The sequence below is a fragment of the Euprymna scolopes genome, chromosome 38 (genome assembly GCF_053919585.1).
Source record: "Euprymna scolopes isolate OS-2025 chromosome 38, ASM5391958v1, whole genome shotgun sequence".
In the NCBI taxonomy this organism is placed as follows: domain Eukaryota; kingdom Metazoa; phylum Mollusca; class Cephalopoda; order Sepiida; family Sepiolidae; genus Euprymna; species Euprymna scolopes.
Genome location: NC_136519.1, coordinates 90,939,816 through 90,963,320, shown reverse-complemented (window position 1 = coordinate 90,963,320; position 23,505 = coordinate 90,939,816). Strand labels below are relative to the sequence as shown.

Genomic DNA, 23,505 nt, shown 5'->3' with positions numbered 1-23,505 from the left:
TCTGGATCAAAATGCAAAACATGTGGTAAAGATAACCACTGGGCAGCAGTTTGTTTATAAAGCAAAACAAAACCACAGCAAAGATTGAAGTCACGAAGCAGAGACTACAAAACGTCAAAGCCGGAGTATCAACCACAACATCGGAGAGATCAGTCCAAGAAAAGACGGCCCATCCAAGCTGATGCAATATGCAATACTCAAGGAATAGATGAAGAACTTGAAAGCCTTACTTCTAACAGCATCAAAACGTTCTCTATCACTCAGAGCGACGAAGCTTTTGTTTATGTAAATATTAAATTACCTAACAGAAACGGAGTCCACAGGTTGAGGGTGAAAATTGATACAGGAGCCCAAGGTAACACATTACCAGTCTCTACATATCGTAGAATGTTCCCGGAGAAATTGGATGCCTATGGTTTCCCAAACATAGAAAAGAAAACAAGGAAAAACAAACTAATAGCATATAATGGTACTCCGATAAAATGCTATGGTGGCATCATTTTTTTTATTATTATTTATTTGTAGCTACAACTAAAGGAAATGGCTCGGAGGGGTGATAAGCAAGAAGAGAGAAAAGCGAGTACTCACCAGAGGTTAATTTCAGCAAGTGCTTGGAGAAATAGCGTCAATTAAATCATATTTATATATGTGTGTGTGTGTCTGTGTGTGTGTCTGTGTGTGTGTGTGTGTGTGTGTGTGTGTGTGTGAATATATAGTCAATGTTCTTAAAGAAAAAAAACTGAGTTCGTCGATGCACACACGTGTTCTAAAATTGTCTTCACACACGTGCGTCTGGAAGGTTCCTTTTTTGTGTGCGGGTGTGTGACCACACGTGTTCCAAAATTGGCTTCACAAGCGTGCGTCTGGAAGCTTCCTTTTTCTGTGTACGGGTGTGTGTGTGTTTCAGAATGAAATTTGGGATTCTTTATTGATTCTTAAAATCACTTTTTTGTTGTTACAGAATAGTTTTAGACCAGATGTTATTTTAGTCATTTATCTGGTGAGAATCACGTAAAAAAAGAGGTTTTTTTTACTGCTTATTTTTCTTGTTTGTTTGTTTTGCTTTATTTAGCGTAAACTATTTCACAAAAATAGCTAAAATGCATATTATCGGCATTTCTTGGAAAGCAGATTTATATACCCTTTTTTTTTGTAAGGTTCTACTGTAGTTTTGGAAAGGCTTTTTCTTCTTTTTCTTTTTATTTTACTCTGTCACGTTCTCATCGTTTTCGTTTTTTTTTGTTTGTTCATTGAAGATTGCGTGTATATACGTACGTCAGGCGTTCACCAAATTATAGCGGTTACCATAAATTTTAACGACATTTGAAAAAGGGTCACCATTTCGGTCGGTCCCCTTTTTGAGGCACTTCCGACATTAGAGAGACAACAAGAGTGCTGAAAAAGAATGGTTGTGGAAAAGAAAACATCGGGTTATAATTAAGTGCGACGAGACTTTAGGATTGATGATGTTTTATAAACGTTTTCAAGATATAGGGTACAAAGAAGATGGGACATTTCTTTGATAAAAGTCTTTACCCAGGGAAACTGGTTTGTCATGTGTTGATGCTTCTATCGTTTCCGCATGTCTGAGACAGATTTCTTCTTTGTATCACCCTCCATGACAGTCCTCTATTCTGATTGGCTGAAACCTCTGGTGACGTTGAGAGAAGAAAGGAAGTGAAAAGTAGATGAGTAGGGAGAAAGAAAGAAATAAGGGAATCATACTTAGCAGCATCATAGTAGTAGTTCACTACAAAATCTCGAGTCTCTAGACCGAAAATTGACAGAGTTATTTGATAAGGAAATGCACACACACACACACACACACACACATTTGACATATATATATATATATATATATATATATATATATATATATATATATATATTCCAGATTGAAAAATGAAAAGTTGAATATATATACGTGTCAGTGGATAATTATATTTTAAAAATAATATATATGCCGCTCCCCATTTAAGGTGGTACCAAATTGGTCAAAGGGAAAATTATTCCTAACTCGCATTTAAGTAAAAATGCAATTTCGTATGAATAATTGAATTCATTCAAAAAGTATCGCTAACAAAAACAAATAAAAACATCTCTCTCTCTTTATATATATATATATATATATATATATATATATATATATATATATATATATATATATATATATATATATATAAGAGCAAATAGTTAATAAAACATGTTAAAAAACACTTTGAAAAAGAGTTAAAAACATATTTAATCTGAAAAGGAAACACTTAATAAGAGGATCGTCTTTAATCCGCTGAGTTTCGAAGAAATACTTTCCTTCTCATATATATATATATATATATATATATATATATATATATATATATATATATATATATATATATGTGTGTGTGTGTGTGTGTGTGTGTGTGTGTGTGTGTGTGTGTGTGTAAAGAGAGAGAGATAGAGATACAGATACAGATACAGAGAAAGACACAGAGAGAGAGAGAGAGAGAGAGAGAGAGAGAGAGAGAGAGAGAGAGAGAGCGAGCAAGCAAAAATTCAACATGACCATGTATTGTTATATGTACACGCGATTCATTTTGAATTTGAACCAATACTTAAAGTCGATTCTAATCGTTAAATAAAACAAAGACCGTTTTTTAAGAAGGGATCAATTTTTCTTTAACACCGATCGTTGAAATATCTTTATCTTTTGTACTGCTTAATTTTGCAGAAATGATTTAACATTTCATTTTCAGCTGTTTAATCAAGTGTTTATGTTATTAATTACAAATTATTTGGAGGTAAGTAATTATTATTTATCAGCACGGTTGAATATTGCAAACAGTGCAACATAAAAAAAATGCGAAATCTAAGGAGACGTGAAAATTGTTAAAATTACAAATGTATTCGCTTTCGTACTTATGCATAATACGGACAGTGTTACTGTTGAAATTAGAGCGTTATTATTCAGAAACACATGTTTAACATGAGGAGGAGACATTTTGTAACTTTACTATACTTTAATCTAACAGTTTAATTTAGAAAAGATAACGTAAAAATTGAATTGAACTTGAAAATCCTATGTAAAAAGATTACACTGTCCGTATTCTACAGAAGTACCGTTTGTGTATTTTAATCAAGTTTCAAGTGTTCTTTTTAGTTTATTATACACTTAGTGTCAGTTTTGTTAAGTAAGAAAGAGACAAAAAAATAACGGTAAAACTATACAAACACCGTGACAGCGAATTAACCCTACCCCTACCCCTAACCCTAACCCCTAACCCTAACCCTAACCCTAACCCTAAACCTAACCCTAACCTTAACCCTAACCCTAACCCTAAACCCTAACCCTAACCCTAACCCTAATCCTAACCCTAACGCTGTCACGGTGTTTGTATAATAATACCAAAATAACGTGGGGCCTCGATAATCGTCCCCAAAAAATAAAAAATTAAACCGAATCACAACTAATAACTGGCATCAATCGTGTTCAAACGGACTAATTTTATTATTGTTTGTATAACATTTATTCGTTGTATTTTTATTTTGTTCGTCCCGTTTTTGTTTTATTGGCTATTGTTAAAATGCCACGACCCTCTTTAGTCACTTGTTTACTGCCTGTAACGAAAGAGGATAGCTACTTTTCTCAGAACTGTTCTTTACGGTAACTTTAATATGCTGGTAAATCGGAAGCTTAACTCATTGTTCTAAGGGAGGTAATTCTGTTTTACTTAGAGATTTGTTCATTTTTTTCCCCGCGATAATTTGGGACGCTTAAACCAACGCAAATTTAATGAATTGTAAGCAGTTAACATTTTTTAAAATGAAAACATTACATAAGAAACTGAATTTTTATTAAAGAAAACTGCTTTTTTTTTCGACTAGCATAATAATCAATTGCCAAAAGACGCTTATTTTAATTTTATTCTTTTGGTGCTGATTCGCGCTATTTTTAAAATCGTATTTCCAAGTTTAATTAAAGTTTTACTATATGGTTTGTTTTTTTTTTAATTCAATTGTAAGGTTAAAGTATAGAATAGGTACAAAACACCCCCATGTTAAGAATGGCTTATTAAATAATAACGTTATTTCAGCACGGATCAATAAGTGCACTAGTGCCATTCTTTTTTTTACTACTTTTTTTTTTTAATTGAAAACGAGTTTTAAAAATGTAGTCATGGCCAAAAAGTGAAAAAAAAAAAAAAAAGCAAGCTGTTTTTTTTTTTTTTTTTTTTAGCGAATTAAAATCTATTAAAATCCATCATTCTTGAGTAACTTTTTTGTGCTCCGGAAAGATAAACGCCTTAATTCTATCATATTAAAAGCAGAATGATATAAAACCTTTTCTATTATTTTTAATGGAATTTTACATTAAAATTTTTCACAATCACGCCATTGGGCGTCATCTTTGTCTTGATCGCTAAAATATTAAAATATTTTTTTAAAGTTTTTTGAACCAAATAATTGTGTTTTTCGTCTAAATAAAATTTAGGATGATTTACTATAGGAATATGCAAAAATATTATAATATAAGTACTTGAATTTCGAATAATTCCAACTTTTTATATCACTCTATAGATTTGTGTTGTAGCGAAGTTAAAAGAAAACAAAATTCTATGATAGCTTAAAATTAAGTACAGGCGCCTGTAGGGGAATAAACAAACTATATTTAGCCATGTATTTTTTTAGCATTTCATCTGACGATAAGTGAAGAGTTTAATTCTTTTTTCGGTACTCTTGAATAATTTGACCCAAATTCTCGGGAATTCCTGTCAAGCATGGATCGGGCGAGACTGGCAATTATCGGTGTCAGTCAAATGTTGAAACGCTAACTCGACTTTTTATTTTATTCATTTAATTTTTTTCTCTTGTGTTTTTAGTAATTTTTAAGGTGATATTAAGGGGGCGGGGGTGACTTTTTATTTTTCTGATTAGTTATTTATTATTTAATTATTCTTTTTTTTAATTGAATTTTTGGCCGTTTGATTAACCAATGAAAAAGCGCTATCTAAATGGAAGCAGACGACATTCTAATGGAAAGAAACGATTAAACCAACAAAAAAAAAAGAAAAAAGAAAGCTGATAAATATGTTTTCAAACACGCCAAACAGAAAAATTAAAGGCACGAAAATAAATTTATACATGTTAGAAAAAAAAATGAAAACATCGATGCAGACAATCTTATATTGCCAGAAGAAGAAATTGTTGTCCCCAAAAAATGAGGTGCAAAACAGAAATGTTTACTTAACACAGATCGTGTGTAAAGGATGGTGTCTCCTAGAGATGTACAAATGGACAGTGCCAACAAAAGAACTTGACTGAACAACAAGTCTTGAAAAAAAACAAAACAAGAAAAACAAATACAGTTGCAAAAAAGAAAAGAAAACAACAACAAAAAAAACAACAAACTTGTACTTAGACCTAACAATTATACAGTTAAAAAATCTTTTCTTGGAGAAAAAAACAAAACAAACAAACTTTCTGTTGATAAATATTTTGCAAAAAACAAAAAAACAAAACAAAATATTAAATACTAAAATGAAATAAACATATTTCCATTTTTCAAGGTAGTTTTATTTCGTTGTTATTTTTTATTATTTGCATTTGTATTTTTTCCGTTTTTTTTCTTTCTCATTAGTTTACGTCTGTTACGATGCGCTCAGCTGACACTGATAATTGCCGGTCTCGCCCGATCCATGCTTTATGGGAATTCACGAGAATTCGGGTCAAATTATGAAAGAGTACCCTTTTTTTCATAAGCTAGAATATATATATATATATATATATATATATATATATATATATATATATATATAAGCAAAAACAAGACTCCAAAAAAGGTGTTGATAGCAACAAGAGGTTTATTACATTTTACGTTACAATTGTTTCCATGCCAAATTGACAATTTCAAACAGTATGGCGTTTGAAAATTTTCACAAAAACCAGCATTTCTTCAGACATTATGAATAAAAACACTCTTTATAATAGAACATTATTTAAAGTAAAAAAAAAAAAAGAAAACTTCCCTTAACGGAAAAAGAAGCATGTGAAAAACATACACTCTGGAGATAACCTCCGTGAAAAGCAACTTATTATTATATGAAAATTTACTGGATTACACAAACTCAGTATATTAAATACAAGTCATATATATATATATATATATATATATATATTCAGTTTTGGGGAAAGAATGCCATCAAAGTGCTCAATTACAAAGAAAGATTTTCAATATAAGAGCTTGAAAATAGGACACATAACCCCTTCCATAAGCTCAATGAGACACTAAGTTACATAAACAAAGGATTTTGTCATCCCCCTACAATTTTTAAGAACATGGCTGCCAATATCAGCAAAATAGTCTCCATGCTCTCATCAAATGCTGGCATCTTCAATCAAGCTGCCCCATATTACAATGAGGCGCTCCAAAAAAGTGGGTTCACAGAAAACATCATATACCAGGCAACCCAACATCAGCTAACAAAAAACTAACATAACAGAAGGCAGGACATCATTTGGTTTGCACCTCCATTTTCCCTCAACATAAAAACATGAGTAAGACATTTATTCCTGAAACTGCTGGACAGAAATTTCTCTCTACAAGATAACTGCACAAATTATTCAATAGGAACACAGTTAAGACCAGCTACTTAATCACTCCATCAATAAAAATCATTGTAAGCGAACGCAATGAAAAAGAAGGTAGTACATTCGTATGACACAAAGGACTTTTCAGCAAAGATTTTACATGCATAACAGTTCTTTTAGGGGAAGAACAAGAATAAAGACAGCATTAGCTGCCCGAGTATGGCAATGAAAAGACAACAGAACACCATTCATCCTTAAATAGATGAATATAGAAAGAAGGGCGGCATACTCACCTGCTTCAAAATTGTGCCCCTTTTGTGATGCGGAGAAATAGTAAACCATAAGGGCTATAAATGGCCCCCAAAAGATCTGTTGAATGTCCACAGCAAATGCTTTAAGGCCTGTGTACATAGGAAACAAGCGCCCATACTAAACTGTGAGAACTGAACAACAAAGATCCTACATAAAGGAAAATCTTAGAGTATTCTAAATACAGTCAAATTAAAGCATAAAATAAATTAGCAAAATTGACAGCAGATATTTAGGCCAAAATTTTTAATTAAAGAACAAGCAATTTTTTACAATCGATATAAAAAATACCATAAACTCAAATATATTAAAGTATATGCCTAGATGAAGTGAAATTATATAGGTTGAGAAAGTGCTATTATAAAAGTCTCGATATTATAATTCAGTAAATTATTATAAATTACATAGGACTACACTGACTATAAAGTAAGCAGAAATGTTAAATGGTGAAAGCATATTTTTAGATATATAAATGTGCGTGCATGTGGAGATGCATGTATATATGTATAGTTCTGTGTGCGTATATGTATATATATATATATTTATATTGTTTGCTTTTGTTTTTGTGATACGTTTTGAATGAATTAAACAAACATCTAAGTAAATTGTGATATATCCAAACAGTCGTGCTAGATGGACGAGCAGATAAAGGGTTTAGGCTCATTACCGTGGGGTCCTGATTTCAAATCTTGCTAGATTCAGCCACTCTGATTAGTCGTAGACGACGAAACACGTGCGAGTGGATAATTATATTTTTAAAATAATAAATATGTATGTATGTAAATGGCTGTTTTGGACAATTTGACATAGAATGGTATAAAATATTTACAGATATATATATACAAGAATTCAGTAAAAATTAAGTAAACAAATAAATAAAAAAATTTAACCAAAGAGATAAACAAAAATTCGGTAAAAATAAAATAAATAAATAAATAAAACTTGACCAAAGAGCTAGATAAATGAATACCATCTTCCAAAATAAACAAAAATATAAGAAAATATGATATATAAAAACTCAAATATATCAAACTAAAAAATAGAAAGAACACAAATATAAAAGAATCTTTAGGGTAAGTGAATTTAAGACCTCGACATTACAACTCAGTAAATTAAAATAATTTACATAAGAATATACTGACTATAAAGTCACTTAGAACCTGATATTATTTAAATATACCCAGGTATATAGTAACCAAATATAAAAATAAAATAATAACATGAAATACTGATCCGTTAACTTTTAAATAATTAAAATTAAAAGCATATAATACATATAATAAAATACAAAAATTTAATGATTCATGAGTTACCCCCTTCAATTGAAATAAGAAAAAGATTTAAAAAATTAAAAAGATACATTAATGTAGTGTCTGCACAAATAATTAACAAGAACATGGAAAGTAAAGGTATACAATAATATATTAGGCAGAAAAGTTATTTACATATTTACATGTCTTCAGATATACTTCAGTTGGAGATATTCTGACAGGTGGCGTGTTGCATGTCTTACTGGAGGCAACATAGATGTCTTGCCTATTTGGCGGTCATTGAAGAACTCCCCCGGTATTGGTAATTGATACCTTTATATATCTCACTCACTCACCTATGTTAATTAATGAGCGTCTCCACAACAATTAATTACTTCCCTTAGACTCGTCAGAAATAACCGATCAAAATCAGAAGCAATTTTAATTAAGAACAAAATAGGACAAGATATTAAACAAAATAATCTAACATATATTTACAAAAATATATTAAATAAATAATTGAAAAATTGATATTAAAAAAAAATATATAGAAATAGGGACAGACAAGATATAATTAAATAAAAATGAACATTATTAGAGATAATATGTGCGGTCTTAGTTTTTCTTTAGAAAGATAAACAGAAAAAAATATGTCGGATATTAGCCTAGCATTATTTACCATTTACTGGGCCTCCTTATGTTAGGCTTAAAATCCACGGTATCAATGTTTTTCTGACCTTTTGTATAGCTATATATATATCCATCCATCCAGCGTTGCAATAGCCAAGATTGAACTCACTACACGAGTTTGTAGTGTAATTCAAATCTTGCCGTAGCCAGGGCCATCAAGGGTATTTTTTTAACTATAATGCCATCACTAGACAGGGTGCCTACCATGGTTTAAGAGAGTCTCATCTACCCTTGAAAGAAGGATAAACTGCACCAGTTTCTCAACCTGGTATTTTACCTCACGATACATACAGCGCCTTGCCTTCCCAAATGGTCAATCATCTGGTACTGGCCAGGCTCAATGTTGCTTAACTTCAGTGATCTGGCGAGAACTGGTTTGTCAATGTAATTGTGCCATATATATATATATATATATATATATATATATATATATATATATATATATGTATATATATATATATAGTCATCCACATACAGTACTGTTTCGCTGTTTCACAGCTCATCAGTGCGGCTAGACAGGCAACTGCCTCAAGCCAGGATCGAAACGCGACCGCCCAAATGACATATATGGCTGATGCTGGGTGGGTAATGAATTAACGACGTTTTGACATCATCCAAATGCCTCCGCTTGATTCGTTTACACAAGGAGCGTCACTTAATATGCTAATGGCTGTTTGTATATCATTTCCCGATATGCTCAAGTTGCCTACATAATCCCTGAAGTAAAGCAACGATGAGGCTGGCCAGTACCAGATGGGTGACCATTTTGGGAATGCTAGACGTTGTTTGTGTTGAAAACAACTCCTGAATCTTCTATCACGGTTGGGCATCCATAGGTGAATAAAAAAAGAAATTGCCAAAAGAAATTATCATATTTTTAGAAAATACGCAGTTATTTATCGATTTTTTTTTCTTTTTTGGTATTGATTCTTCAAAGCATTTTCTATTTAATTGTATATTAGCAATATTAGGCTCACTTAAAAATAAAGTATTAATTTGTTTTTTGAAGATTTAAAAACAATTTTTTCGCAAAAATAATAAAAATATATAATTTCTTTGCTAATCTGAAAGATAATTATTATTTACATATTCAATGAATTTCACACTTCAAAACACAAAAAGATAAAAAATAAAATACATTCAAAATTCGGATTTTTAACTGAAAAATCTTATATGTGCATAGTTGATTTTTTTTGTTTGCTTGTTTATTTATCTACAATCCTCACTCTCTCCATAATACAATATATTTGGCTCAATTTCGGCTAATTATTTTAAGCATATATTTACTCATAAATAAAGAACAGTGATTTTGTAGGCCTATATATATATATATATATATATATATATATATATATATATACTAGCATGGGTGCCTGGTGTTGCCCGGGTGTTTGGAGGTGTGTATTGAACAAGATAAGTGGTTATAGTAAAGCAGGATTGAACCCGTACCGCAAAGGAGGAAAAGAACGTGAAAAAAAAAGTAATGTCTTTGCTGTTACGACCATCGCACAACCGGAAGTGACGTAGGTTTAAATTAAAGCTAGAAAGTTGAAAGAAGGGGATGACTTTCGAAAATATCGGCGAAAAAAGCAACCTCTCACTCTAGAAAAGTGCCCAGTTGAGGGTGAAGAAATTAATGTATTAGCCAATTTTTCGGTATTTGTTGTCTGAAAAGTCGAGCTTCAAAACGATACTGATCTTGTAAAATTCCGTCGCCTATGTCGAAAGTTTTAGGCAGACATAAAAACATACATACATAGATTTATATATTTGTAGCTATATTTTCGACCCAAACCGATTAAAAAGCTTGCCTTATCTCTGAATACCCTTTATGTAAAATTTCAAATGTGTAGACCAGAAATTGTCTGAGTAATTTGGTAGAGACCGCAGAGGTCAATTTAAAAAAAAATTGACCCCTATTATGACTCCTTAACATTTATTGTTTTTGGCTCAAATCAAGTTATTAAGTTAGATCCATGTCCAAGGAACCTATATCTAAAGTTTCAAGTGTTTATACCCAAAGTTGTCGGTGGAGTTAGGTAGAGTTCTCAAAGGTCCAATCGTTGAACTTTGACCCCTTAACAGGAAAGTTCCTGGTGGAAAACCGATTACAAAGATTTTCCCAAATCTCACTACCCTGTATATCAAATTTTGAGTCTGTAGAGTGAAAGTTGACAGAGTTATTGTGTAGGGAAATGTACACAGACAGACAGATACTTTCACTTTTATAGATATATAGATAAATATCGATTATGAAACAAATTACACCATTATAAAGTTCATTCTACACTTAATAATCAGTGAATATTTCGTATTGATTTGATAATTACTTGATTTTTGGTAGATTTTTACAGAGAGACTCAGTCAAAATATACTCGCTTCCTTCTTTCGTTTTGGCAGTGCCTATAAATATGTAATTTGCAACATTACAAGACAGAAGAAAATGCGACGATAATTGCAGAGCAATTTTAATTTGCTAGGTACGTACATTAATAGCAAAAAAAAAAAAAGATAGTGGGACATAGTTTTGAAAGCCGTGTTATCATAATTTTTTTTGCAGGTTTCCGACTACTTTTTGATTATATTTGAAAGATTAAAGCCTAAAGTTAATTTCGCAAAGGAAAAACATTTTTACTCATGAAAAAACAAGTTATAATGAAAAATGTTTTCACGGGAAGAGTTGGAAATGACATTTTAGCTAAATTTTGAAGTTAAATAAATTCATTGTAAAAATCTCTTGAAAATATATATATATTGTTTTCTGGGCCTATTTAAAAGATAATTAGTAAAGTTCTAACATACTGAATTAAATAAAAAACACCTTGTTTGTATAAAAATAGCTTAATTACCACCTCCTCCCCGAAGCAAGAGATTCTGGCTTTACACAATCACAGCAAATGAAAATTCGGCTACCATTAGTTCCAAGGAAGCCTACAATGTCAGAACGTAAAAAGGCTATCTGGAAATAACGTCTGTTCGTCAAAGGAAGGGAGGGAGTGCAAAACTTTTCTTTTTTTTCAGCCGTGCATCTGTATATTCCTATTGTAGACATTTATATCATTTTTACCATTTTTTAATTTAATTATTTTTCTGTGTCTCCGCGTTGAATGTTTTTATTTTTTATTTTTCAAGATTATATAAAAATTATGTTACACTGAAGATTACACGTTCATGCAGGCAATGAAAATACTAGAATCTTACATATAAAAATTATGCTAAAAATGTAATCTAACAAAAGAGGAAATATTTTTGGCACTTATAATTTGCTATGTGGAAATATTAAATAAACAATGCTTAATTCAATGATAATACTTTAAGTTGGAGAAATTAATTTTCATTCAAGTTATATCAGTTTTGTTAATACGAACTTTAAGGGATTTTTGTAATGTTCCTGAAAAATTTATTTTTTATTGTTGCAATTTACGATGCTTTATTTTCATAAAAAAAAGCAAAACTAAATTCTTTAATTTCTTTTTACTACTGAAAACAATAATTTTCATAAAGATGTTTTTTCTTTAAACAAAATAATACATTTCAACTAAGATTTACATAAAAATAATGGTAATCATTATATTCCTTAATCATTACATGATAAATACTGAAAATTTCATTAAAATTGGTTAATTTTCTGATGTTTATTGAATTTGTAAGTAAAGGGAGGGGGTCAAATTTTTATACATTTTGAGCATTAGCTATTCATTTTGCACATACCTATAATTTGCTTGTCGAAAGTCATGTTGCAGATTTAAAAAAAATTCATTTTCGTTTGTAATTTTTTTTCTTTTCTTTTTTAGTTGCATCTTTTTCTTACAATATCTCAAATTCTGTTGGCTTTAGCATTCCAACTTCTTGTTTTAAAAAATGAACGGATCTCTTAGTAAAAATAGAGTTTTGCTCAGCACAATGAAGAATTGTAAAATGGTGTCAATAAATATTACCATGGCCAATAAAAGTTACTTTTCTGTCTATCTGGGTTAATTGTTTGTGTATTTTTAATGCTTTTAATTACATCTGAAATGTTCACTTTAATAGAACAAAATTATTCCGACGATGAAGAAAAACTAAGGAGGTAGAAACAAGAACAACTGGTAACAAGGACTGTGCTGTCTGCTCCACAAAGAAGTTGGAGTAATGAGTTGGTGGAAGAAGGAAACTAGAACTGAGGTTTGCAATAACCTATCGCCAGTAAACTGCTCAGTTTTTTTAAAACTGATTCAAGGCAGTAATTGTCTGTATTTTTTAGATGAGTGTTTTCATTGATTTAGATTGTCGGAATGACTTCCTCATCTTGGTTGCTGTAGTCACAACGTTTCGGCCGTTTTGCCGTCCGGCCTCCGGACAATCTCAATCAATGAAAACACCTCGTCTCAAAAATACAGACAATTACTATCCAATCGGTACGGACCCGACATTAGGATTGAATGGCGACACTTAGAAAAGCATCATGTGAAACTGGCAAGACTCGCTAACCATCTAACCTTCCTGTACAGATGTAGAGACTTAAAACTCATACCAGCAGGGTTGACATTACAAACAACAGTGGATTTCAGGAAGGCACATACAGTCGCGGAAAAGGTAGGGCATGCCCTCGTTCAAGAAAGGATCCAACACACCTGCTGGAATAAACAAAAACTAAGGAACGAAATCTCCGACATCTTAACATCGTTCCTTGTCAAGGTGACTCAAGAGGAAGACAGGGTGAGAATCCAATCAGATCTGGATAAATCGTACAGACAAGAATATGAGAAGATTAAAGAACGCCAAATCAAGAAGCTCACAAAACTCAAAGACCAGAGAAATGTAACATCAAAACACCGCTCACCTGTGAAAGCGGCCATCAACCTCAGCAGCCGCCAACTGAGTCACTCAGAGGAAGCAGTACTAAATAAAGGTATCAACTTCACAACAACAGCCAAACGCGTTCCATTCTAAGATATCATAACACACATGGAAGATATAGCCTTGAGAATCCCATCAACCCAAGGTGATGAAATAAGATGGAAAGTGAGACAAGTACTTGAGAAAGCCAAGCCTCCCAAATAAAACATCTCTCGGGAAGATAGGCTGGCTAAAAGAACCCTACAGAGTGACAGCAGTATAATAATTCTGCCAAGAGACAAAGATGATGTTACTGTGGTGATGGACATGTCGGAGTACTCTGAAAAAACGGCAGATCTAATTGCAGATGGTAGCTACGATAAAATAAAGCAGGACCCAACTTTGAAAACCGAAAGAAAGCTGTTACAAATCCTTACCAAAACAAGGAACACATCGCTCCGATGAGATATAGACAGCTGGTCCAGCATTACAGTAAGCTACTACATATGTACGGTCTCCCCAAGATACACACAGACGGTATTCCACTCAGACCCATAGTGAGCTGCCGAGGCTCAGCATGCCACCCACTGAGCATGTACCTTGTGGATATAATAAACCCATAAGTAGGCAAGTCAGCAACACATGTAAAGAATTCTGCCCACTTCACGGAACTGATCAAGGGAGCACCCATCAGTACAAACCAAATGGTAAGCCTAGATGTAGTTAGCCTGTTCACTAAAGTCCCAACTAGTGAGGCACTAGCAGTAATTCAAGACAAACTAGCTGCGGACCTCTCCATAGGAGAGCGCACATGTGTACCATTGCCAAACTTAATGGAAATGCTGACATTCTGCATAGAAACAACCTACTTCAGAATGGGTACTGACCTATATCGACAAGAGGAGGGGCTAGCTATGGGCTCACTAGTATCACCGGTGATGGCGAACATATACATGGAATACTTCGAAGACATGGCCTTAGGTTCAGCTCCCTTAAAACCAACCATGTGGCTAAGATACATTGATGACACCTTCATACTCTGGCCCCATCAGGAAGACATCCAGGCTCTCCTAGACTATGTGAGCTCAATAAGACCATCGATACAGTTCACAATGGAGAAAGAAAAAAGATAACCAACTGGCCTTCCTTGATATACTCATATCACGCACAGAGCATGGGTTTAAGATATCCGTATATCGCAAGCCTACCTTCACCAGACAATAACTTTACTTCAACTCACATCACCCATACAGTATCAAACATAGAATCGCACGCTGCCTACAACATCGAGCAGAGACAATAAGTAGCAACACCATTACATACCACCAAGAAATGGTCAGGTTGAAGAATACCCTCCATTTTAACAACTACCCCGATAGCATACTATCCACCAGACGTGTTAATAGTATAAGAGAGGAGACTGAAACCCAAAAACCTCCAACGGTCTGCCTACCATACAAACGAGGCATCTCCGAAAAGATTCAGAGAATATGTGCCCCCTACAACATCAGGACGGTATTCAAGAGTGAGTCAACACTCAGACGACACCTGGTACGAGTGAAGCCCCGCATGGAGGAGAACATGACCAAGAACTGCATATACTCCATCCCATGCAGTTGCAGAAAGGTTTACAAGGGTGAAACATGCCGCCCCCTTTAAGTAAGTGTGGAAGAACACCAAAAAGCGGTAACTAAAGGGGAGATTGAAAAATCGGGTATAACGAACCATGTCTGGATGGAGAGGGGGGAACCATCGCCTCCGATGGGATGAAGTAAAAATAATAAACAGAGAGACCCACTGGAAAGTGAGAAAACTTAAAGAAACAGTTCACATGCTCGGACATAACAACCTACTGAGCAAACCAAGCATAGCGCTGAATGCAATTTAGACACCTCTAATAGAAAGAGAAAACCTTGAATAACAACATAGGTTTAACATTAACAAAAAACAACTAAGAATTGTCCTAGTGACATATGGCCGAGTGGTCCTAGACATTGTATCAAAGTTTACAATTACCCAAAGGTGCTGAGTTCAATCCTGAACGAAGGCAGTAAAAAGTAGCATTCAAAACAGAGAATCAGCAACTATGTCCCAGAGCCTAGCTGGAGTCCGAACACGGTACCCCCGTAATAATAATAAAGGGTTGGGGTCGAGACTCCTAACAAACGCTTCCCCAGTTTGATACAAAACACCTGATGAAGGCCGGAGGGCAAAACGGCCGAAACGTTGTGACTATAACAACCAAGATGAGGAAGTCAGTCCGACAATCTCAATCAATGATTCAAGGCAGTCATTTATAACAACAGGAACATGTCTCACACCCCACTTCCTAGTCTCTCTATTCATTTGTCGTTTTTGCTAATAGTTTGGATTATTCTCCTTATACTGACCCCACAAACATAAGTAATCCTATTTTTTCTCACACTCAGAAAAAAGAAAAAGCTAAATCAAATCACAAAAATATGTGATCAGAGAACTACTGATACAATATCTTATTAGCCGTAGTCCACTACTTCAGATATAAATTATGCAGGAAGCAAAGTGAGTCTACCCCAACGTTTTTTTTTATGATTCTCATTCTGGGCAATACCACTTTTGTCCATTGGGAAGTTCTGGGTTGATACCAACACATCGGAAATTGAAACATTTGTTGCATGTATCAACACCGATCATGTTCTGATTTTGTTGCAAAGAGTTGCATAGGGAACACAACCAGATCTACTCTTCAGCAATAAGGGGTGAACCAGAAGACTCCTCCACTTCCACTGCAACAGGAGGGCCATCAGGAGTTTGAGAAAGTTCCAAGGGATATAGATGTTTCAGGGAATGTACCTCCCCAATCTCATCACCATTTTGAAAATATGCTGCCCTAATAACACTTACCTGGGATCAGTTTGATAATTGTTCCTAAGTCGCAAAATGGTCTTAAGACATCGCTCACAAGTTCCTCCATAACAAAGAGAGAACAGGGGTGGTGGTTTTGAATTTTAACCTACAAGAACCTTACTTTTTTTTGATAATATTTAAGTAGAGAGACGTAAGTTTCTCAATACATCATTTTACAAGTATGAATGCCCACTACCAGTGTCTAATAGGCAATTAACTGACACATTTCATTCTGCAGGAGAAGATGAGAGAGAAGCTGCATGGATATCCAGTCAAAATTGAATTGTTTACATCCACATGGAAGGAAGTAATAACTAGTCCTATGAACGAATTTTGGAGATGTACTCTGGCCTATAGTGAACGTGGACTCGGCAGAGGTACTGCACTTAAATTTTTAATCTCTTGCTTGGTTCACCAGCTTGTTCTAATATGGAAGACAACAGTATTCCATCGCTGGAATATTTGACTTCTTGTCCAAATTTTCTCAAAAAAGTTTGTTGCTGTTTACAAACCTACATACAATCATATCGACAATCCAAATGTGTTTCTATATACATGGCATTCCTGATATTATCATTGTAAATAATGGACACCAGTTAATATCCTCAGAGTCCTAGCACTTCTGCAACGAATAGGGTATCTAACACTGAAAGTTAACCTCTTTTATTCCCAAGTTAATGAAGAGATAGAGCAGTCCTTCACAACAATGTTGAAAACCATCTAGGCGATAAATACACGATAAGAGGACGGGAGAGAACATAGTTCACACCCCATGATGGTAGAACTTCGGCTAAGTTACTCATGGGTAAGGAAGTAAACAACAACATACTAAGATTACAAAAGAGGCCTGGAAACTAAGCTTGGAGAATAGTATGGCAAAAAGACAGATCGCAAAATCGTACAGATCCAAAACATAACTAAATAAACTAACATTAAAAACGAACTTTGTACGAAGTTCCAAAGCAACGCCATTTCTGCAAGTCATCTTTTTTCTTGACTATGTTTAATTTGAATGCCTTACATTTCTGGTCGCGTCATAGAGTAGGGGTAAGACGTCAGATTTTCTTTCACTTTCTTTTCCGCTTTTGCATCATGAGTTCTAGCCTGCCTGCTTACTATCACATTTTTTTACACCTCCAAACAACCGGGAATCACCGAGCACTCAGCCTAGTCTAAAATATAATACTTACAAATATTTTAAACCAAAAAGAGCAATATCTTTGCAGAAAAATTGAAAACTACAAGAAACTCACACTCATACTTCTGAATCCCATATAAAAATTGTCACTTGATATTTTAAGTATGTTTCAGCAATGATTAATAATATATTTCTTTACTCAGAATGTTCCTTATAGTGAGACCATGAATTCACCTGCTCCAACCTTATGGAGATTTTCTTTATTTTTGGTATCTTTGTATTTTCATGGAGGGGGATTTATTGATTTGCACCAAAAGTTATTATTTTCTGGTAATTTTGGTTACAGGACCAAAATAACAGGGGTACATTTTTGCTGTAATCCAATGTTAATATCTGACATTACGTCTGGCTGCTAAATAATTTTCTTTGAATCTGTCTGTTATTTTTAAATTTATTCTCGACCTATTCTATCTTCTTCTTTTAATGTTCAATTGATTTACACCCGTTATACTAAAGTAAGTGGGGTGGTTTGGACAAAATCCTCCTTATCAAACCAATCAGAGAATTCACCTTCGCTGTGAGATTCTCCAATTCACACGGAAACAACATGATTTAATTTGAAAGTCATTCATGACCAAACCCCTTGTAAGCAACCTGACAGTACAACTGATTTTAACAATTATAATTCTATTTGCATCTGGATTTTTTGGTCTATTTTGCTATCGTTAGGCAGTAATGTTGGAATACTATGAACATGGTGTGATTTTCAAATCATTAAGCGTAGCTTCCGTCATGAAAGGGAACTTTAGGAGAAAGTGGTTTATTGAGTAGAAGTGAACCATTGGAGAAAGTGAGGTTTTCTATCATATTTCAGTGTAGGAACATGTGCTTCAATTGCTGATTTGAACCATTCAATAGCCTTATTTGCACACTGTTGCATAGTAACAGAAAAGATATTGCGCTCTTTCTATTATTTCTCACAGTTGCAGTAATTCTTACTTGGACTTGAGTGACATGATCGTTATAGATCTCAATTATACAAATAATGTAACTAAGTATAATTTCCTGTTATTTACAACTAACAAAATTATATATTCTAAAACAACATATTTACACTTTTACATTTCCAATCAAATATCTCTCACTCACTCACTCTCTATTTGAGCCATGTTATGTTAAATCCCTTTTACAAATTCCCACAATCAAGTCGTTTTTTAATCTCAATGTCACCAAGTAACCCTAAGTAAATTTCATTTCCTTGCAGATATACTCGTCAAATATTTAACAATTAAATATATTACATTAACGACTGGTCAAATTTATATTCAATAATTAGCTTATGTAGTTCAAGTAATAATAGTATGAAGTACTTAATTCTTACGTTGAGGTAGAATAATGTTGTAGACCAGTAAGAATTCAGAAGAAAGACACAATTTAATATTTAGTTTAAACAAAATATATTGAATAGAAAAGAAAATACAATACAGAATGTGATTATATGCTTGCCCAAATGCCAAGTTTGCATGACATGTGCACAATCCAAGGAACATATTCTCCCAGTCATTATAGTAAGTGGAAGAGTTCATTTTTATCTGTAAGGTGGACACAACAAAAAGTATGCCTTAATAGAACTTTTGTTATGGTAATGTTTTTTTTTATTACAGGTAATTATTTGTGTAAAATTTTTGGTTATGCATTTCATAAAAATCACATAAGAACACACATGCTAGAAAGGCCATATTCTTGTAAAATGTTATATATACATATACACATGTATATATATATACAAAAATGCCTATATACATACATGTATATACACACTCATATATATATATACATAAATGCATATATACATCTTATATATGTATATCTATATATGTGACATCACATACATTTATATCAATTCACACAGTAAGTCTAACTTTGATTTCAGCAAGTTGACACTGAACTTTTATTTCTTAATTTTAACTAACTATATTATATACCAGTGAGTCTATCTGACTAATATTTTATAGTTATTACATGTGAGAATAAATCAATACAACAGCAAATAGTATATATTAATATAACTTATATTTACATAATGTTTTATAGATACAAACATGGAACAGATCAAATTTATTATTAACAGATTGTTTAGCAAAAGTAAAAACATTATGAGGCAATTTATTTTATACTGAGGTTCAATAGGCATTAAAAGATCTTTCTTTTTATTGTAGATACAAGCATGGAAAAAGATACGATACTAAAACCATATTCCTGTAAAGTTTGTGGCTATGCCTTTGATAAAAAGTCCAGCTTAAAGAACCACGTCAGAACACATACTGGCGAACGACCATATTCTTGTCAAATTTGTGGAGCCTCGTTTTCCCAGAATTCTCATGTAAAACCTCACATGCGAATACACACAGGAGAAAAACCATATTCTTGTCAAGTTTGCAACTCAACATTTTCAATGAAATCTAGTCTTAAAATGCACATGAGAATTCACACAGATGAGAAACGAGAGAAGCCATATGCGTGTAAGCTTTGCACAACTACTTTTTATGACAATTCGCATTTGAGGACACATATGCGAATACACACAGGAGAGAAACCATATTCATGTAACGTTTGTGGGGCGGCTTTTTCACTGAATTCGACTTTGAAAACTCATATGAGAATTCATACCGGAGAGAAACCATATTCTTGTAAAGTCTGCGGTTCTAAATTTGCACAGAATTCAAATTTACAAACTCATCTAAAAACTCACACACATGAAAAACCCTATTGTTGTACAGTTTGCGGGTCATATTTTTCAATGAATTCGAGTCTAAAAAGTCACATGCGAATACATACAGGAGAGAAACCATATACTTGTGAATTTTGTAGTTCAACATTCTCACAGAATGGTCATCTAAGAAATCACATGAAGACACACACAGGTGAGAAACCATATTCTTGCAACGTGTGTGGCTCTGCATTTTCACAGAATTCTGTGTTTAAAATCCACATGAGAATACATACAGGCGAAAAACCATTCTCTTGTAAAGTTTGCAAATCTTCTTTCTCGTCAAATTCAAATCTAAAAACGCATATGAGAGTACACACTGGAGAGAAACCTTATTCTTGTACAGTTTGCTTATCTGCATTCTCTCAGCCATCTATGTTAAAAATTCACATGAGAACACATACAGGTGAAAAACCATATTCATGTCAAGTTTGTGGAATCACATTTTCTGATAGATCTGCGTTAAGAACTCATATAAGGATCCACACTGGTGAAAAACCATATTCTTGTCAAGTATGTGGCTCTAGATTTTCCGTGAGTTCTGCATTGAAAACTCATATGAGGGTCCATACGGGTGAGAAACCTTTTTCCTGTAAGATTTGTGGATCAGCTTTTTCTGTGAGCTCGACTCTGAAAATGCATCTGAGAATACACACTGGGGAGCGTCCGTATTCATGTAGTGTTTGTACCTCTACCTTTTATGATAATGCACATTTGAAAGCACATCTGAGAATACATACAGGCGAAAAACCATATTCTTGTACAGTTTGTCATTCGGCATTCACACAAAGATCCAATTTGCAAACTCATATGAAAACCCATTTCCGGGACAAACAATAATCTTGTAACGTTTGTACATCATGTTCTATATCTTTTTCTAGTCGTAACAAAAAAATGCTGGTATATATATTGTAAGTTAACAGAATAAACAAATATACAATATATAAATGCTACCAAATATAAGATAAGATAATACTTTTCTTACTTTCTTGATAATTTTTTTTTGTTTTCACACATTTTAAAGTCATTTTTGATTAAAAAAGACACGTATCCTTTATGTTAAGTAAGAAAAACTATGGCTGCAATTATGCGTTTTTACATGTTAAAATTAATGCAAATGCACACATGAGAGAAATATAAGGACTTTTAGAATGATTGAAGAGGGACATGGTCTCTGAAAGAAAGGAATATTATACTAGTTATGATAAGAGCAAATGGACTAATGAAAAAAATCTTGAAAAAATTGACACATCCTCTGGAAGACTAATCTGTATCAAAATACTGTCAGTTATAAAAGTGAAAATGTCTATCTTTAAAAAAGCCTACGAATATAAATTTACATCAGAATAAAACCATGTTTTAGCTCCAGTAGAGAACCGTTTGTTCTATTCGAACTGATATTGATGTAAAATAAAAATAATAACCAAATTTGTAATAAAACAATGAGATAAAAAGTTATATGAATATTCTATAAGAGAGGGGTTGAATGCCTACATGACACCCTCGAAAGTCTCTAGTTTTTTTACAGGCATTCATCAGAATAAACTGACAAAGATTATTTGCTGTAGGCATAAATGATAGATTAAAATTGATAGCAAAATCATAGATAATAAAACTTACAAGAACATGAACAAACTAATCTAAATAAAATGTCCCATTCATTTTAACTATTTTATCGTCAGAAAATTTGTATTCTTTTTAATGGAAAAAAGAAAATGAATTCCAACGTATTTCTTTATGACATTGAAAAGGGAAAAACTCAATTAATTGTTTCAGTAGCAGGAAAGAAGTTTTTCAGACATTTCATTGAATAAGTGCTTAAATGCTTAAGCTTATTTGCCCAAAATCATTGTTTTAAATGTCAAGATTATGTAACAAAGCCAGCAAAGCAACCGATACTCTATGGCTGACTGGGATAGCTTCGATACATTCATATCTGATTTACCTCTGCACTCCATGTTTAAAAAGGAAGTGTCCTCTATAGTATCAGATCTGACCGAATGGTTAATTGTAGGCATAGACCAATTCATACCATCTAAACAATTCCAACAAAAACCTAACAGCCAGCCATGGTTCTCCCCAGAATGTGCTGCTGCGTCTATTGCGCACAGAAATCACTTTTTCCATACATACCAACGTAATAGATGCACTGAGACTAAAGCTGCTTTCAGGACTGCCAGCAACCACTGTAAAAGAGTAATAAAAAATGCAAGAGAGCTATATGCCCAGTCTGTTAAATCCAAGGTAGCTGATCAGCGGCTTGGTTCCCATCAGTTTTGGCAAATAACAAATACCATGTCTTTACTCTGACAGTACTCCAGTTTTTCTGTTTTCTTTTCCACCTGCTCTCGAATAGAGTGGAATTTAATGTCAACATGTTTAGCCCTTCCATGATGCTGTGGATTATTTGCCATACATATTGTTGACTGATTATCCTCGTAGATAAGTGTTGGTGTAATTAAAGTTCTTAATAAAGCACCTTGAAGGCGCTGCATCCAAACAGCCTATTTTGCCACACTTACTAATGCCATGTATTCAGCTTCAGCTGCTGACAATGCAACACAGGTTTGCCTTTTACTTCTCCAGCTGACAGCCGCTCCACTTAATTGAAACAAATAACCAGATGTTGATCTGCGATCATCTAAATCACCAGCCCAGTCTGCATCTGAGTACCCCTGGAGATTGGTAGCTTTCTCCTTGTCATACAATAAACCGTACCCTCGCATACTATTTAAGTAACGAACGATATGCTTTACAAACTTCCTGTGTTCCATTGTAGGCTGAGAGCAGAATCTTGCAACATTTCCGACAGCATAGGCAATATCAGGTCGTGTCCTTGTTGACAGATACAGTAGGCTTCCAACTGCTGATTGATATAATTCTTTGTTGACCAGCTTACTTACTTCAGTTGCCTTCATTAATTTTGCCCCAGCATCAATTGGAGTTGATACAGGTTTTGAATTTTCCATCTGGAATTTTTCCATGATTTCTGCTGTATATGCTGGTTGTCCAATCCATATTTTCCCTGATTGAGGATAAACAACCTTAACACCCAAAAAATAATGCAGTTTTCCCAT

The 23,505-nt window shown here is 33.5% G+C and overlaps 1 protein-coding gene and 1 pseudogene across 1 annotated transcript; one reads left to right on the top strand and one right to left on the bottom strand.

Annotated features, from left to right (window-relative positions):
* Window positions 1-2,670: 2,670 nt before the first annotated feature.
* On the top strand, window positions 2,671-23,100 carry LOC145263243 (uncharacterized). The gene is made up of 2 exons (XM_080120326.1): window positions 2,671-2,780; window positions 19,878-23,100. The coding sequence occupies exon 2, from the start codon at window positions 19,886-19,888 to the stop codon at window positions 21,266-21,268; it is 1,383 nt and encodes a 460-aa protein (XP_079976452.1). The 5' UTR covers window positions 2,671-2,780; window positions 19,878-19,885; the 3' UTR covers window positions 21,269-23,100.
* On the bottom strand, window positions 22,933-23,505 carry LOC145263307 (uncharacterized; annotated as a pseudogene).

Bases quoted from the DNA above. Each gene is read 5' to 3' on its own strand.
- LOC145263243 (XM_080120326.1), top strand. From the start codon at position 19,886: ATGGAAAAAGATACGATACTAAAACCATATTCCTGTAAAGTTTGTGGC.